We start from the raw sequence: 18,481 nt of genomic DNA on the forward strand, positions 1-18,481 counted from the left end.
ATCTGGTAACAGGGGCAAACTCAGGGTGTCATTCAGGCTCAGAGAGCCACGGGGATCACACTGAGGCTGAGATTTAGCCAGAAATCATACCCTTGGTTGCCCTTTTCTCTTTTCCTTCCTAGTTTTTTTTTTTTTTTTTTTTTTTTTCTGAAAGCACTTCCTTAATAAATCAGTTGTCCCTGAACTCTTACCTTAGGGTCTGCTTTTAAGACTTAAAAAAGTCTGCAGTCTTAGGACTTAACACCCTCTGCTATAGGTTTTTACAACTGTGTTTCTTTTAAGAATATATTTTTCCTGTGGTACTAGGTAAGAGCATGTGCCATGAAATCGAGCATACTTGGATTGGAACGCCATTGCCATTCAGTCACAGCCACCCTCAGGCAGGTCACCTAGTCTCTCTGGACCTCAGTTTCCTCAATTACAAAAGTGGGACAAAGACAGTGCCACCTTTATGGCTGCTGTGAAGATTAAATGAAAGAAGATAGGCAACATACTTAACAGAAAGATGGGAAAACAGTGAACACTCAGATTTACCTATGACTATTAAACCTTTCTAAACTTCATCAGAGAGTTCAAAAATGTTGTCAAGCCTTGGAATATATATCTGTTGCATTCCTTTAAAACTGTATGCTATCACTAGAATTTGGCTGGGGACAGAGGAGAGAGGCGGAAGAGAAATAGCCATTCTAGGTACCTGCAAGAAACCACTCATGTGCATCCTCTCATTTAATCCTGACAAGCACCCAGCTAGAATAGAAGGTTCTATTATAATTATTAAAGATAGGAACCTAACATTCAAAGAGGCTGTTATCTGAGGAGACATGGTGTTGAAGAGGTTAAAATATGCGATTCCAGTGTATTGACTAAGTTCAACACTTTAAAAACAGCAGGTGCAACAAGATGACTTTGACCTTCCTGCTGTTTCTTAAAAGCAGAGGGTGAAATTCCTATGTGAAAGATGCCCTTCCTAGATGATGCAACATTTTTATATAGTCAAAGTTGAAACTGGGAGAGTTCTGTACAGATCTTGTTAAAAATAACTCTTATCTTTTAAGCCTCTCCATATAATTTAGTGGCTTCTTCACAACTAACTCTTCTCTGTCCAATCCACTACATAATTAACTGACTTTAGCTACTTCTTTGGGGTCTTCATTTCTTTATGAGGGCTTCTGTGCTGCGTGAAGTTTGCATTAAGTTTTTCTCCTGTTAATCTATCTTATGTGGATTAAATTCTTGGACTCAGCTGGGACCCTAAGAGGAAGGAGGTAGACTTTTCCCACCCCTACAGTGTGTATATATCAGGATTCCAAGCCAGGTTGTCTGGACAGAGGAACCCAATTCCCTTGAGTTGAGGGGCTGTCTTTGCTTTTAGGCCCTTGCCCTGCAGAAGGGGCTTGGTGTTGCGGTTTTCCTGGGGGAGCGTCCGGTCCCAGGTGAAATGACTCCTGCCATGCCCAGCTACCGATAATGAAGCTTCTTCCCAGGGTCACAACGCCAAGAATGAGGAACGCCTCGTCCTCAGGCCAGCGGCTCAGCTGAGCCTTTCTGGGGTCATATCACAGTCACCATAACTGCACTGTCTCCACTCTAACGGGGCTCCCAGAGCACAGACCCTACCTGCCGCCGCTCTGGCCCACCAGGATCCTCACACTTTTAAGTCAGGTGCGGTTTCTGGAAGAAGCCTGGTGGTGCCACATCTACAGGCAAATCAGATCCCAGAGCAGACAGAGCTGACTGCCTGCCCTTTGGGGCATACAACCCCAGGTGCAGATTACAGACAGGGAAGGAGGGAGGAGCTTAGCTGAAACCCCTTCCTGACCCCTTTCCAATAAGCACTCAGGGGTAGCAAAACATCCAGGAACTTTGAGTTCTGGGTCAGCCGGGACAGCGGTAGGGACAGCGTCCTGTTCGTGCCTTCTCTTGAGTTTTCTATTAGGTGCCACCAAACACATTCCTACCCAAAGGAACCATTATATCGGACCTTATTGAAAAGGTTGAAATATGCATTCTGGCATGGTAACTGTTTCAGTGAAAGGCACTTGAAAAACAGCAGGTGCAAGATCACTCTCCCCATGGCAGAAGGAAAGACAGCGTCCTTATCCTTAGGACTAGAAGCTGCCACCTAAAGAACACTGCACAGCATCACTCTAATCTTTTCAGTCATATTTTCAAAGTTTATTCTTCTCTGTTCAATTCAGTATTTAAGTAGTGGACGCGAACTGCTTGCTTGGGTCTGCCCTTCCTTCCTTCCTTTCCTTCCTTCTTTTTCTTTGCTAGGGCCTGCATTTCTCTGTTGCTTTCCTTCTTGCTTTCTTTGCTCGGGTCTTCATCTCTTTCCTCTTTCTTTCTTTCTCTCTCTTTCTCTCTCTGTCTCTCTCTCTTTCTCTCCTTCTTTCTTTCTTTCCCCAAGGAGGATTTGCCTGCCTGCCTTCCTTCCTTCCTTCCTCCCTCCCTCCCCCTTCCCTTCTTTTTCTTTTGACAGAGTCTCACTCTGTCGCCCAGGCTGGAGTGCAATGGCGCAATCCCGGCTCACTACAACCTCCACCTCCCGGGTTCAAGCGATTCTCCTGCCTCCCGATTAGCTGGGATTACAGAGGCGCGCCACCGCGCTGGGCTAATTTTTTGTATTTTTTAGTAGAGATGGGGTTTCACCATGTTGGCCCGGCTGGTCTCGAACTCCCGACCTCGCGATCCGCCCGCCTCAGCCTCCCAAAGTGCTGGGATTACAGGCCTGAGCCACCGCGCCCGGCCGGGTCTGCATTTCTGTATGAGGGCTCCCATGCCGCGTGAAACTTGCACTATGCTTTCCTCCTATTCATCTATCTTATGTCAATTTAGTTCTCGGACCCAGCCGGGACCCCTAGAGGATGGAGGTGGAGTTCTGCCCTTACACTGAAAACACAATCTTCCAAAAGCAGAGACACTCTTCAAAACTTTGAAAAGAGACTTTTAGGTCCTAGGGCAATGGAATCTCGTTTTCTCAAAAAGCCCTGCTTGCTTACCCTCTCGTTTTCCCCCAGTACTGTTTTCTGCGACAGGGTGGGAGGCCCAAGGAGACAGCCAAGTTCAGGCCCCAAGCACCCAGCTCCTCCTCCCAGGGTGCGAGCCTGGCCAGGGTTCCCGACCCACCCCGCCTCATTCCCCGCTGGCGCTTGGTCCGCCCCTCCCCGTCTGGAAGCCTCCAGCAGCCCCGCCCGGCGGAACTAGGGGACGGGTGGGGGACGTCGAAAGGAGAGGGCGGTGACCCTGGGGCCAGAATCCTCGCAGGCGCCTGGGCCGGGTGCCCGGCCGTGCGTGAGTGCGGAACAAGTCTGGGCGCGGGGAAGTGCGTGGGTGCGGGGCTGGGCGCGGGCCGTGGGTGGGTGCGGGGCAGGGCGCGGGGCTGTGGGAGGGCGCGGGGCCGGGGCTGGCGGGGCAGGGCTCAGGCTGCTGCAAGGCGGCCTCGTGGATTCTAGCCCCGGACGCACGAAGTGGGTTCTCCTTTTTTAAAAAACTGCGTTGCGTTTTCCTTCCTCCACGTTAGCATCCTGTCCGGGGTCCCCAGCCCATGTGGTCTCTCTTCCAGCGACAGTACACTTAGCTCAGAACGGATTCACACCCACTCTGTGTTTCCACCGGGCGCGCAGGGTCTGCAATGCGGAGCGCGTTCTCTGAAGGACAGGCCCGGGAGTCACGGCTACAGCCACAGAAAGCGGAAACCGAGCTGCAGTCCAGAGGGGATCCCCGTACATTTCCAGCGGGCTCAGACACAGGGTCCCCCACAAGAAGGAAACAGGACAGAAAAAGTCAGGACACGTATGCTGTGGAGAGTCGAGGTCTCTCCTAGATCTTGGGTGTGGGTAGACGCAGTCGCTCGCAGTTTTCCTTTCCAGCATCTCTGGGGAGCCTGGAGATGTGCTTGGTGCCGATGTGACACGAAGAGTGATTGCGCCGCCCTGCAGAGGCGGTGGCGGGACGCTGCGCTCGGGCTGGGAAAGGCCGGCCCCAGGGCGACCCCTCCGGAGGCCCCCGGAGAGCAGGTGTGCACCTCGCCTCTCGCTGGGCAGCCAGTTCAGGAGAAAAATGTGAAGCTTTTATCTAAACAAAATATTTCTTTTGTTAAGGGCTTTCTCCACACGGAGACTTTCTAGCCACGTGAGACTTTGACCTCCCAGTCCCCCAGATTCAGCGCTGGGACCGAGCGTCTGCTGTTATTTTTAGTAGAAGTATAAAAAGAATCTCGAAAAGTTTTAGCTCTGGAGAAGGCGTGAATACAGCTGGTGCCTTCACACACTCCACTTGAGCCGCTCTTTAAGAACTCCAGGAGATCAGAAAGCAAATACGAAAGCCAGAGCATTGCACATGGGATGGGCTGGCGGGTGGCCTTTGGGTCCCTATCTTATGGGCGATTTTTGTAAATGGGGCATTAGAGATGAGTATCACCTGGATAACATTTTTAGGTTGAACTCCTCCATGGGGGGAACTTTAGCAATACGCTTCCAAATAAGAATGTAGATTGCAATAATTGTAGTAAAGTGTTTGCCAGACTCAACTCAGAAAAAGACATTATCAAAAGGCATTTATTATCTTCCTAATGCGTGTCTGGCACTGGGCAGACACTGTAGAATACTATCTTGATTAGAGTCTCAAGGATTTTGTACCTAAAGTCCTTTACAAATAAAAGTATTCAAGTATAATCTATTATAAAGACTCTTTTCCCCACTTTGGGGATATACGGTGTGGTATCGATTCATTGGTTATATCAAAACTGTTATTTCTGTTTTGGAGGAATTAACAAGGAAAACCCAGGCTTAGTAAATCAACATCGAAGTTCAGAAGTTCAGAGTAATTTGTCTTGGGAACAAAGTCCTCCCTAGAGCGAAGAGGCATTCACAAGAACTCTTGGTGTTAATGGGATTATTCAAGATATACCTGAGACCAGATAAATATTTGATGATTTTGCCAAGCACTAGGGTTTCTTTGCAGTTTTTCTTCGGCTGACATTTTCCCCCATGGGGTTTGGACTTTGTGGCTTCATCAGATTTTGCAAATGAAAGAAGGCTGGGGTTTCCCAAGAGTACACTTGTGCAGGAAACAACAGACTAGTGAGGTTTACAAGAGGGGTGTGTGTGTGTGTGTGTGTGTGTGTGTGTGTGTGTGTCTGCCTGTGGGATGGGGGTGGCACGGGGGAGAGAGAGATGTGGGTTACAAAGCTGCCATCTAGAGGCTAGAGGCTCCTTTCTGCAGTGTATATAATGCAAGTCTGCAGCCAGCAGAGCTCACAGTTGTTGCAAAGTGCTCAGCACTAAGGGAGCCAGCGCACAGCACAGCCAGGAAGGCGAGCGAGCCCAGCCAGCCCAGCCAGCCCGGAGGTAAGGACACGGTGCTCGGGCAGCAGCTCTGCTCAGAAAGAAGGCACGGCTTCTACTCTTAAGCCAAGTGGTCTTTTTCAAAGGACTTCTTTAAAATCGCTCAGATGGGTGCTTTTGAGTCTGCGGGTCTGGTTTCTGAAAACCCAGGCTGCACGTAGCTGCATTGCAAAGTGCTTTTGCTAATTCGGAGGGCTTCACCTTTCTCTTCAGAAAGCAAAGGGCAGTTTCTTAAGTCACTTGCAGAAGGAAATTTCCATGTGTATTTAGGAATCTGGTGTTTATTTGCTGTGTGGCTATTTAAGCTCCAGTAAGCAGGGGAACTTTGCAAGAACACAGACTATCCATTCTGCCTGACCAATTTGGCATGGGGATTAGCTTGGCACCCACTGTTTACCTGTTTTGCTTCTAGTATATCAGTTTGGAAACAGATAAAATTGGCAGTAAATACGTAATTCCAGAACGATGAACACTTTATTAAGAGGCATCCTTAAATGGAGCAGAAAACTGCTGAGAATCTTTGTGAGTCCAAGATGTATTTGAATTCAGTACTTTGGGGGATTTACCAGAGTCTGTAAGTCCGGAAGCTATAAACGTGAATGTTAAATACAGCCGGGTCTTCTCTTGATGGCACGCTTGCTAATCTAATTTGAGTATTGTTCTCTTAGAAGGTGTTAAGTCCAACTTCAATTGGGAGGTGGGGGGGAAGCACACACAAGTCTACTATTTTGCAATTTAAATATACTCTTCAGGTAAAATGTGGATTCTGTTCAATTTTGTTGGCATGTGCAAAGATTCAAGGAGTGACTGAGAGAACTTTGGAGTGAGGTCAGGGATGGGTGGTTAGCCAAGACTTGTAACTTCCAGGGAGAATGAGAAGTTGTAAAAGTCAGACTGGCTGTCTCTCTTTCTCTCTTCCTCTTTCTTTCTTTCCTTTTGCTCACAACAGGATTACTTAGTGTTTCAAAAGTGGGAGAGAGCCTCCTTAAATTGTTTACAGCCCTTTGAATGTATTTGGTGCAGTGACATCCCCTGAAACTTCAGTCTGCAAAGTCTCAACATGGTAACTTTGTTCTTTTCTTTTTTAAAGGCAGATGCTGCCTTTAGTGTCCCTTTATTTATTCCAGGAAAAATGTGGACATCAGCTAGGCACGCCTAGCAAAGAAAGTGGAGGCTGCTGGTTTCTGTGCTTTAACTTTCCATAGATTTTAAATGGATAAACTGCTTGTCCTTCTTTCATCAGAATATGAGCTTTCCCCAGATGGAAAGCCTTTTTCTAAAGCACAGTTGCACATGGGAGCTCTAGCTTGGAAACAATTTGCTCTTTTTCCCCCAGTCTCTGCCATAAACACTTGAATGTGCACACAACTGCAGAGCTTAATGCCACAACCTCCAGGAGATTGGGGGGAGGGGGAAAGCTGCCCAGGATGGGGGTGGGAAAGCAAAGGAAAATGGAGAAATGGCTGTAGTTTGCTGCCCACCAGCTTTTTTATTTTAAGGGGCAGACATTGCAGTCGTAGTTTTAAAAAAGTTCCATAAAGCATCGCCAAGGCAGCATGCCTGTGCGACACACGCAGGGCTTTGGGGGTGTGTTTTCCCCGTATTAACAGCAAGTCGTTGAAGCGTTGAGAAGGTATTATGATTTCTAATCAGGCCCAGAACAGGCCAAGTATAGGCTTTCTGAATGAAAAAAAAAGAAAAAAACCCAAAACAAAAAACTCTACTTAATCAGGAACAGTGGCTTTTTGTGTGATCATCTTAGGGAGAGAGCTCCTGTTTTCAAGTCGACGTGAGGGAAATTGGTTGAAGTTACTCAAACCTGAGGCTGAAGGGCAGTCACTTTATAAACCTTAAGAGTAGCCGAGGGTAAAGAAAAAGACCTCAAAGATTGCAAAACTTTAGACTTTTTTCTCAGTGATTTTGTAGAACATGAGGGGAATTTGGGGCCAGAAGGCATTTGTACCTTTAAACCAGGCGATCAAATAACTTAGTTTTATTATTAGAAGCAAGAATAGTACTAAAACGCCTTCAATTGGATTGCATGTATGTAGGCATAATTCAGAAAGAAACTAAAGATTATGTCATGTCAAGTGTTACTAAAGTCCAGGAAGGAAAAGACAAAGCTTCAGGACACGTATTTTCTGCTGAAATAAAAGAAAGCAGGCCAGAAATAGACAGATCAGGACAGGGAGGCGTGCAGGGGGCGGCTCTGATTTTGAATACTTGATGGTTTCCTGCAGGGAATATTTGATGCTTTTATCGACTAATTTGGAATTGAAAAAAAAAAACACTATTGCTTCGATATTAAAGTGATCAGGGAATTGCATAATTTTATGGTGACAATTTTAAAGAGCCACAGGTAGTTTTGGAAGCAGACTGTGTTTTGTTCCAGGCACTGAAAAAGTGGATGAGGGCCGAGACTATCTCAGGTGGCCTTGAACCGCTGTTGGCAAAGGGACAGATAACGAGCCCAGGGCAGTGTGGGGGACTTTGCGTTTTGAAGTCTGGGTCAGCCAGATAGTAAGCATCTTTTGCTTTTCCTGCTATAACAGATATGTGGACATCCTCCCTCAGTTGTATATGCAGAGCCTAAGTTTGCACAGTGTCCTCCTGGGAACCCCATTGTGTCTGGCTTAGGGCGGGGGTGAGGAGGCTCTCCTAGCCTGGCTGACCTCCCACTGCCTCGTCCTAGTCCTAAGCTGGGTGGGAATCAGGGCTCTGGTTACACTGGGCCAGCCCAGACGGCAGCCTTTGTGACGTGGGAATCTCTGGACCTGCTCTTGTGGGTATAGCTTTGCTTCCCTGTCAGGCAGCTGAGCACAATAGACCAGATCAGGTTTCTGGACGTGGGATTTATTTGATCGACCAAATCCTTAAAGTGGACGGGGATATCCCACATGTTCATGTGAAGTATGTCTAAGGACCCTGGGAAGAGGTGGACTGTATCTGAATCAGGGTATAGAGTTTTCTGTAGTTATTGTTTTTTGAGTTCTCAAGTAATTCAAAGCAGGTATGTACTTGCATAAAATAAGATCACTCACGGTCACTAGTGAATGTGTAGTCAAGACTGTTTTCCATTTGCTGGCAGCAGAGGGGACAGACAGCTCCCCATTCTGCTATCAGCCCTAGCAGATAGTCACAGAGAGTCCGCCTGGGCCAAAGCTCCCCTAGGTTACTTGGTTGGTTTCCCCATAGATTCGACGTAGCATTGGTTAAAAACACACAGACACACACACATGCACACATGCACACACACACACCCCACTCAATGATGCGCAGTTGCCTAATGGTTCTTCAGAGGTAGTGTGGATTCTCCTGATCCAACTTGCAGGCTCAGCGTAAGCGGGGCTGGCCTGGTGAAAGAGGTGTTATCTGCTCAAAGAGACCAGAGCGTTTGCTTTTGTAGCATGATTCCCGCTGGAGAGTCCCTGGAGACGTTGGAAAGGGGAAGAGAACTCTGTTCTTAGCCACAAGCCCACCATAACCCAGTCTCTTCACTTGGCCTGGCCTCAGTTTCCAGGTGTGCAAAAAGTGAGGGCCACTGTCCCAGCTCTTGACTGGGACAATACCAAGTTTCTTCATGAAATTCCCTTGTATGACAAAGGTCTCACACTGCAGAAAGCCAGTGAAGGAGGCAGAGGTCCTGCAGGGCCCAGATGGCTGGAGGGCCCCCCTTTTCGGAGCTGGTTCCGGGGCCCCAGGCCTTTCCTGAGTTATCTTATCTGTACCACTATAGAGGAGTGACGTGTGTGTAGCAGCCTGGTCTGCACCCAGCTACTAAAGCACCCCACTGCAAAGCTGTCTGTGGGGTTCGTATCACCTCCATTCTCAAAGCCTCCTCTGCTCCAAAGCCATGGCTTTGCTCTAGACCTTCCTGGCTCCTGCGTGGACAAGCCCCGGACACATTCCTTGCCCACCGTTTAAGGCCCAACTCTTACCTCCATCTGCTCTTTGTGGAGAGTCCTTGCCTCAGCCAGGCTGGGTGACTCTACCCATGGCTCTGCCTTCCTGGAACATCCTTGATCACCCCTACCTCCTTGAAGTCCCCCATAAGCCACCAGAGTGGAAACCCCTCATCTTCCTGCTGAAGGGGCATGCACCACCTTGCTCATGCTTGGGGGGTGATGGGCCTGCGTGCCTTCCCAATTAGCCGGCGGGGTCTCGGGGGTTGGGGGGAGATGTTTCTGAATTGTTGTCCTCACGTGCCCCAGAGCAGTGCCTCCTGGAACAAGAGGCTCATTCCGTCAACACCAGCTCGGTGACGATTTCAGAAAAGTCTCTCCTGGACACCCGTCTCCGCTGCTGGCCACGGTCGCTGGTCTCAGTGGGGCATGATTAACTGCTGGCTCATTGAGCACCTACTATGTATGGCTGTAGCTGTATAGCTGTATAGCTGTAATTACACAAAGTTACAGAAGACTTGTTGGGGGGTGCGGGGCTTGGTAGGAATGAGGTGGAGGGGCAAGAAACCTGAACAACGTGATGGTACAAAAGACATTCCAGAATAGAGATGTGCAGTGTGGGGCCAGCAGAAGGTGGGAGAAGCAGAAGGGCAGAGGGTATCAGTTGGGAAGAGTCTGTGGTTGGAGACTGCAAACGTATGGAAGGGAGTCTGGAGGGACACTGGCCAGGTGCCTGAACACGTGGCATTCTCTGGAAGGAACTAACTAGCGTGAGGACATGCTGATTGCATACTCAGCCACCACCCATGGAGGCTCTAAACCTGAGTACCTCTAATTCTGGCTTCACCCTCAGCTTGCAGAGTGAGCCCAGGGAGACCATTTGGATGCAGCTAAATACCCCAGGCTGCTTGCTGCAGCATGGTCGTTGTCAAGGATACTTGGTTGATGAATAAAACATCCCAGAAAAGAGAGGTGCATCTCCGGGAAAGTCCTGCAGTTGACAAGAGGAGCCCCAGTACCATCTGGGCTGTGAGTGACAGAGGAGTCCCTTTGCAGACCATAGGCTGGCAGGGATGGAGGGCTGGACAGGTGCTTGCCCACTGCCGGCCACAGGAGAGTTCTCTCCCTGTCACTGCAACGTGTGACAGGGCCGCTAAAAAGGTGACCCCTGTACGAAGGAATGAATGAGATAAAACAGAGCAAGCGCTGGGAAAAAGGGAATGAAAGCTGACGTTCACTGCTTTTTATTCTCCCTTGGGTCTCTGTGGTCCAGGAAAATGCAACATGAACCTCGATTGTTCTGTGGACCATTCCTCCCTCTATGAAAATTTACATACTTCTCGATGTCAAATTTCAAATAACACAGAAGTTCATAGAGTGAAAACTACAAGTCTCCTTTTCTTCCCTCCTCCTACCTTCCCAGCCCCAAGTTTTATACTTACTGCAGGTCTTTTTCTATGCCTTCGTGCACGTGTATTTACATATAAAAATACACAAATGTAATTTTTGTGTTTCTTTCTGCATAGCTGGAGTTGTGCTGTGTGTGCGTATGTCTGGGGTTGTGCTGTGTGTGTGTATGTCTGGGGTTGTGCTGTGTGTGTGTGTGTGTCTGGGGTTGTGCTGTGTGTGCATATGTCTGGGGTTGTGCTGTGTGTGCGTATGTCTGGGGTTGTGCTGTGTATGTGTGTGTCTGGGGTTGTGCTGTGTATGTGTGTGTCTGGGGTTGTGCTGTGTGTGCATGCATCTGCGCATTGTCTTTCACTGACCGGCGTGTCGTAACTCTCCCTGTGGATGAAGGGAGGCCTCCCTCTCACAGCTGTATTATATTCCAGATGGCGGAGACACCAGGCTTTACTGAGTCATGCCTCTGTTGAAAGACATTTATGTTGTCTCCAGTGTTTGCTCGTAAATAAATACTGCTTTAAAAAACATCTTGTGTACATTTGGAGACACATGGATATTTTGAGGAGAGAAACGTGAATTTGTATCATCATAGAACTGGAAAGAAACGTCTTTTGTTCTGCACCCCCTCCCCTTCCTTCCCCCTGGAATCTTTTATGCAGAAGCTTAGAACCTAAGTGTCAGAAGTGGGTCTCATTCCCCTGCCTGCCCTGGCGTGGGCACTGAGGCCCTAGAGACGCAGGCAGTGGGCAGGTTTGATTCACACCCAGAAATGTTTCTTAGACCTTGGCCTCAAGCGGGAATGGAATTGCTGGTTGATTCCAGCAGAGGGTGACTGGTCTAAGTGGATGTCTCCTTCAGGCCCTGTGGCTATCGGCCGTCCCAGCTTCCCAGCGTAAACAGACCCCGCACAGGCTGAGAAGCATTAAGAATGTATACAAGGAACCAAGGGCTGGCCCATCCAGATCTGTGCGGAATGCAGTCAGCTCTTTCTGTATGGGATGAGGTAATCCCCTGCTTTTGCTTGAGGGGACCTGTGATTTCTGTGCAGGGCCCTCTGAGGGTTCATTAGAGGCCTCCCTCCCTCTCTCCACTTTCAGATTTTGCAGGGAGCTTTGTCACCAGGCCTTTGAGAACCAGGGGCCCTGGGTACACATTTCATAGTTTGCCCTATGAAGCTTTTGTTCCTATCAGGGATTCTGAGAGTGTCACTTATTAAGATCTAAGCAGGTAATTTAGGAAGATTCTCTGCTCCAATAGCGGACGCACACCATCAGTGAATGGTGTTCAGTGAAAGTGGGCCCTGCCCACCCTAAACGTCCTGCACGCAGGCTGGGGCGGCCAGAGCCTTTGTTGCAGACCACATTCCATGTTACATGGCAGTTCCCTATTTTGAATAAGCGGATTGTCTTTGTCAAATAATAATCTGTTTTCTGGAGACAGCTCTTGTTTCTGAAACCTAATGCGTGAAAAATACCGAAATGACAAAAGGCTAAGCTATCGTATGACATTTTTGTTTTTCTGTTTTTTGTTTTCTTTAGCTCCCATTTAAATTTGCGGAGGACTTGATGACTGCACTGTCTGCTTAATCTCCCTTTTCGCTGTACTTTCCTTCCTTTATCTGACCACTGGAGCCTTTGGTGGTGGGAAGGGAGAGGCCCATCCAGGCCCTGAGAGGAAAGCAGGTGGTCAGGGTGTGGGCCTCTGGCTTTGTTTCCTGGCCAGTCCCAGTGTGGGCTGCTGTTCCTTGGGCTGACTGGTGGTTAATAATTGAGGATCGGTGATCAGTGACTGATGATTGGTGGCCGGTGATCGGTGGGGCAGTGAGGACCTCCAGCCTCTGCTCTCTCATTCAGCCCTTGGGCAGCAACAGCCATGCCCTTGTTGGAAGTTTCCCACTGTGCCACCCAGGAGGGGAGAAGCAAGGACAGAGGCCAGGACGGCTGAGCGGGGAAGTTCCCATCTCAGAAATACTGTTTTTGACTCAGAGGACCAATGGTCCCTAAATCAAATTTTCTTCACCCAAAGAGGCAGAGGTAGAAAGCCAAGGGCTGGATGGGGGTCCCTGAGCCCTTTTCCACCTCTCAGTCCCACTCTGGGCTCTGAGAATACTGAAGGCTGCTGGTAGCTCAAAGTGGGTGAGTGTCTGTTTTGTGCTAAGAGTGGAGGAACTGGAAGGAAGGACACACTCGAGATGTGGGAACCAGGCGTTTTCTCACTGAGTGACCCTGCCTCCTGCTGGGGCCTGTCCATGCTGAGCGGTGGCCAGGCGCCTGGCCAGTTGACATCTGACATGTCTCTACACTGGAGGGCGAGTAAGACCTGAGCCAGAGGAATGTCACCATGATGGGGGAGAGAGGTGGGACGGATTCGGGATCCAAGTTCTGGCGAACAAAGACTGAGGGTCATTTCTTTCTAGCCCCTGTGAATGGCCCAAAACCCAGGATTTATGGCAGCTTCTGCTGTGTGCCTGTGCTAGTGGGGACAGGGCAGGGAGCCCAAGCCAGGCGCCAGCCGAGCTGCCCTCTGGACCCAGCTGCTGTCCCTGCTGCTGCCCAGCTGTGGGTCCGTCCTCCATTCAAGCTCCTCTGCTCCCCGGGACTCTGGGGTCAGATGAGATCATGGGTGAAAGTGTTTTGGAAACCAAGCCATGATGCAAATGTGTTTCGTTTTAAGGAAATGGGACAAAGGAACAAGGATTGTTGCAGTAGGGCCATGTGGGAGAGCAAAGGTGAAATCCTTGTCTCCTGCCATCACAGGGTGAAGAGTGGAACGTCAGCTCTGGGTCATTTGGTGGCCAAGGGAAGGTGGCGATAGTAGCTTCAAGGCACAGCCTGGGGTTGGCTGTCCACCCTGGACGCAGTCTGGCAGGCCAGGGTGTCCTCAGCTCCCTGCTGGGCCTACGTCCTTTTGGAGTTCTAGAGCTGCGTCTTAGGACAAGTCTGCCGAGCCTCCTGCTTTGAGTTTCTGTCCTGACCTTGACCTTGCTCACCATAATGGGCACCCTCCCATGCTTGGGCATCAGGGCTTGCCAGGCCTCCCGCTGCAGGACCAGCGTGGTTCCCTCCATGGAGGGCTTTTAGAGGGGAGGGGATGCGGCTGTCATGGGCGGCCCAGCCCTTTCTGTTGGCCATGGAGGACACTGAGTCAGGTTAGGTCACCAGGAGGGGACCCCACAGTCATTTACATCCCGCAGAGGGAAGTGCCCAGAAGCCTGCAACAGTCTCCGCTAATTGGGGTTCAAGCCAGGTCCTCTGCTGTGAATGTGGAGGCTGTGGCGCCGAGGCCGCGAAATTTCTCACTTTTCAGGGATTCTGTTCATGTTGTCCCAAAGGAAAAGCCCATCAAACAACCCAGTCTCTGTGTGAGCTCCACCGGGGGTATTTATGACTCAGCCAGTAAGAGCCAGTTTTCCAGGGGAATAGAATTAAACAAGGTTCTGCTTTTTGCTGAAGGGAAAAACCGCTCCCCTTAGGTGGGAGAATCCCCAGGGTTCTTTCTTCCTGACCAGGGAGGGAGAAGGGGGTGACGTTTTATTGAGCATTGGCTAGGGCTAAGCTCTGAATTAGGCCCTTTCTTCTTTCTTCTTAGGGTATCTGTGAGATAGGTGCTGCTGTCCTGGGGAGGCAGATGCAGACATATTAACTCTCAAGGTAAATGCTAATGAATAGAGGAGCCAGAATTCCAACCCAGGAATGTCTGATCTCAGAGTGGGCGGCTTCCCAGCTGTGGCTTTGCATACCACTAGCGTAGCCACCTGGACACTGATCCCCTGACCCTTGTCCTTGATCCTCCAGGAAATTCTCATATGTAACCTGGAATCCACTTTAAATGAACTTCGTAAATAATGACTTGACTCTAGGCCAGTCATTACCTGGGACAGGTGAGGCAGAAGGGCAACCACCTGACTATGTCACTGTGAACAGTGCATCCTTGGGCTGAGGTTTTCATTTTACAGTGGGATTCAGGCAGGGCTAATTGCTGACCCAGGACCGTGGCCTAGAGGGATTTCAGGGCCTTCCCATGGGCGGACTGACAGTAGAAGACAGCCCCTGTCAGTCTATCTGGAGAAATCAGTGCCAGATAACAATGGTACCCCGTGGCTGAATTCTGGCTGGGAGTGAAATGGTGATGGAGTGTTGGTCTCACCTCAGGTCAGCAGGGAAAACAGTTGGGAAAATGGTCAGCCCTCCTGAAATGCAGCAGGTGGTGATTTTTGTGCTTTGAGTCTTGGCACACTTTGCTCTTGAAGCAGTTGAACAAATAAAGGAATGGAAAAACAGGTGCTGACCCAGAGCTTGAGACAGTTGGTTGGTTGCCCTTCATTGAAAACCACATGGCCAACCCAGAGTCTTCAGGTTTGGGGTGCAGTTAAGTAGTGGGGCACCCTGCACTGTGCTTCCAGAGGCTTTATGACTGCACACTGGAGCCGCCTGAGACCCAGGTTTACATGTGAATTTAGCAGAAGAGTAAAAAGTGCTGAGTCACATTATAAATGCAAATTTGGAGGAGGATTTGAAATGCTTTCATTAAGACACCAAAGCAGGACACTTGTAATACAGCAGTGCCAGGAGAGGACAACCCTGCCATTCTTTGGGGACGTAGATAAAATGGCTCCACTGTCCCCTGCTGAGAGTGAGCGGGCCATCAGCATTGCGGTGGCCGGGGCTCAGCTGCCTGACGTTTCTTTGGCCCCTGTACTGTGTTGATTTCACACCCTGGGCACAGCCAGGCTGGCGGTGTCTTGAGAATACAGCCATGAAAAGATGGAGAAAGCAAACACAGTTTCTGTCTTGGAGCACCACATGGATTTAGATTCAGAGTATGATTTATTTTGTTTTGGAGAGTTTTATTATGGATGTTTTTTCTCCCTTCTTTGCAAAGATATTACAGAGCTAAACCCAAACAGCTGAGCCTATCAGGGCCTTGGAAAAGCATTTTTGCCTGAAACTTGAGTTTTTTCTAATGAAGTGACTTTTCTCTTCCATCTTTTTCGTTTGCTTGGTTTTCTCGTAGGTCATTTGATTGCCCCCCTCAGAACGATGGATCTGCATCTCTTCGACTACTCAGAGCCAGGGAACTTCTCGGACATCAGCTGGCCGTGCAACAGCAGCGACTGCATCGTGGTGGACACGGTGATGTGCCCCAACATGCCCAACAAAAGCGTCCTGCTCTACATGCTCTCCTTCATTTACATTTTCATCTTCGTCATCGGCATGATTGCCAACTCCGTGGTGGTCTGGGTGAATATCCAGGCCAAGACCACAGGCTATGACACGCACTGCTACATCTTGAACCTGGCCATTGCCGACCTGTGGGTTGTCCTCACCATCCCAGTCTGGGTGGTCAGCCTCGTGCAGCACAACCAGTGGCCTATGGGCGAGCTCACATGCAAAGTCACACACCTCATCTTCTCCATCAACCTCTTCGGCAGCATTTTCTTCCTCACGTGCATGAGCGTGGACCGCTACCTTTCCATCACCTACTTCACCAACACCTCCAGCAGCAGGAAGAAGATGGTACGCCGTGTCGTCTGCATCCTGGTGTGGCTGCTGGCCTTCTGCGTGTCTCTGCCTGACACCTACTACCTGAAGACCGTCACGTCTGCATCCAACAATGAGACCTACTGCCGGTCCTTCTACCCCGAGCACAGCATCAAGGAGTGGCTGATCGGCATGGAGCTGGTCTCCGTTGTCTTGGGCTTCGCCGTTCCTTTCTCCGTCATTGCTGTCTTCTACTTCCTGCTGGCCAGAGCCATCTCGGCGTCCGGTGACCAGGAGAAGCACAGCAGCCGGAAAATCATCTTCTCCTACGTGGTGGTGTTCCTCATCTGCTGGCTGCCCTACCACGTGGCGGTGCTGCTGGACATCTTCTCCATCCTGCACTACATCCCTTTCACCTGCCGGCTGGAGCACGCCCTCTTCACGGCCCTGCATGTCACACAGTGCCTGTCGCTGGTGCACTGCTGCGTCAACCCTGTCCTCTACAGCTTCATCAATCGAAACTACAGGTACGAGCTGATGAAGGCCTTCATCTTCAAGTACTCGGCCAAAACAGGGCTCACCAAGCTCATCGATGCCTCCAGAGTCTCAGAAACGGAGTACTCTGCCTTGGAGCAGAGCACCAAATGATCTGCCCTGGAGAGGCTCTGGGACGGGTTTACTTGTTTTTGAACAGGGTGATGGGCCCTATGGTTTTCTAGAGCAAAGCAAAGTAGCTTCGGGTCTTGATGCTTGAGTAGCGTGAAGAGGGGAGCACGTGCCCCCTGCATCCATTCTCTGTTTCTCTTGACGACGTGGCTGCCGTTTGGCTGTGCGTGCTGACAGTTTTGCAACAGGCAGAGCTGTGTCGCACAGCAGTGCTGTGCGTCAGAGCCAGCTGAGGACAGGCTTGCCTGGACTTCTGTAAGATAGGATTTTCTGTGTTTCCTGAATTTTTTATATGGTGATTTGTATTTAAATTTTAAGACTTTATTTTCTCACTATTGGTGTACCTTATAAATGTATTTGAAAGTTAAATATATTTTAAATATTGTTTGGGAGGCATAGTGCTGACATATATTCAGAGTGTTATAGTTTTAAGGTTAGCGTGACTTCAGTTTTGACTAAGGATGACACTAATTGTTAGCTGTTTTGAAATTTTATATATATAAATATATATAAATATATAAATATATGCCAGTCTTGGCTGAAATGTTTTATTTACCATAGTTTTATATCTGTGTGGTGTTTTGTACCGGCACGGGATATGGAACGAAAACTGCTTTGTAATGCAGTTTGTGACATTAAAAGTATTGTAAAGTTACATTTTAAAAAAACAAAAAACTGTTCTGGACTGCAAATCTGTGCACACAACGAACAGTCTCATTTCAGAGAGTTCTCTCAATTTGTAAGTTATTATTTTTTTTAATAAAGATTTTTGTTTCCTAAAAATGCATCAAGTCTCAGTTTTAAAAGCGTGTTTTGGCACTTGAGTACCATGCATGATAATACGTGGATATACACGGCACACACAGGCCAACTGAATGAACATGCTTAGAAAAAGAGTGCTACTGTAAAGCAAAAGCTACCAGGTTCACTTGTTTGAAATGATATAAAAAGAAAAAACATTTGAGCACACTGCATGGTTTTTTTTTTAAAATTTTCAGGCAATAGTGTTTTTGGTATGGGGGATGATTGCTAGGGTCCAGCTAGGAGAGAAGGCTGGCACAGAGAAGGTGCCACTTGCTTCTACTTCCTGCTGGCCAGAGCCATCTCTGTTCAGAGCCAGTCTGAACTCTCCATCCAGACAGGAGAGTTTCAGGGTGCGGGACTGGTGTCCTCATCTGTACCACCTGTGTGCTTCCAGGGCCAGTGGCACAGCCCCTTAAATCTCGTCTGCTAAGGTAAACACCTCCAGGGGCAATACTTCCTATTCAGAGTTTTCATTTAAACCATGCCAATCAGCTACCCTCTTGAGGCCATCCAATGAGCGAATCCCCAGCTTGCGCATGTCCTTTCTAGTGGTTGGAAAGAGTGCTCTCAGAATGGCCAATTCCTGCTGTGCCCTCTCTAACTCTACCTGGAGCCACAAGAATGGCGGAGACTTCAACAGACGAGTCAGCTGGGCAGGGGCTCAGAGAGGGGCTGGGCTCCCAGCACTGCCCTCACCACCTCCACCTCTGCCAAGACGTCTCTGCACAGAGAGCTGTTTGCCAACACAAAGGCAGACCCAGATGCTCGTCTGACCTGTGGGCTTGGGGGCTGCTGCTAGGTTGGAAAGCACTCTGTGCAAGTCCTTGCCCCACAGACCCACAATGAGCAGCCCTGCAGTCCCCAGGGGCTCATAGAC

At 49.2% G+C, this 18,481-nt stretch overlaps 1 protein-coding gene across 5 annotated transcripts; it reads left to right on the plus strand.

Annotated features, from left to right (window-relative positions):
* Positions 1-3,156: 3,156 nt before the first annotated feature.
* Positions 3,157-17,583, plus strand: ACKR3 (atypical chemokine receptor 3). Of its 5 annotated transcripts, none has more exons than XM_054478817.2 (3): positions 3,239-3,294; positions 14,243-14,304; positions 15,668-17,583. In XM_054478817.2, exon 3 carries the CDS (start codon positions 15,694-15,696, stop codon positions 16,780-16,782), a length of 1,089 nt encoding a protein of 362 aa, XP_054334792.1. In that variant the 5' UTR covers positions 3,239-3,294; positions 14,243-14,304; positions 15,668-15,693; the 3' UTR covers positions 16,783-17,583. The 5 variants fall into 5 exon arrangements, with proteins under 5 accessions (XP_054334793.1, XP_054334792.1, XP_063504198.1 ...); XM_063648127.1 differs by lacking the exon at positions 3,239-3,294 and adding an exon at positions 5,189-5,351; XM_054478818.2 differs by lacking the exon at positions 14,243-14,304 and having other exon boundaries at positions 3,157-3,294.
* Positions 17,584-18,481: the final 898 nt, after the last annotated feature.

The sequence above is a fragment of the Pongo pygmaeus genome, chromosome 11 (genome assembly GCF_028885625.2).
Source record: "Pongo pygmaeus isolate AG05252 chromosome 11, NHGRI_mPonPyg2-v2.0_pri, whole genome shotgun sequence".
NCBI classification, from domain to species: domain Eukaryota; kingdom Metazoa; phylum Chordata; class Mammalia; order Primates; family Hominidae; genus Pongo; species Pongo pygmaeus.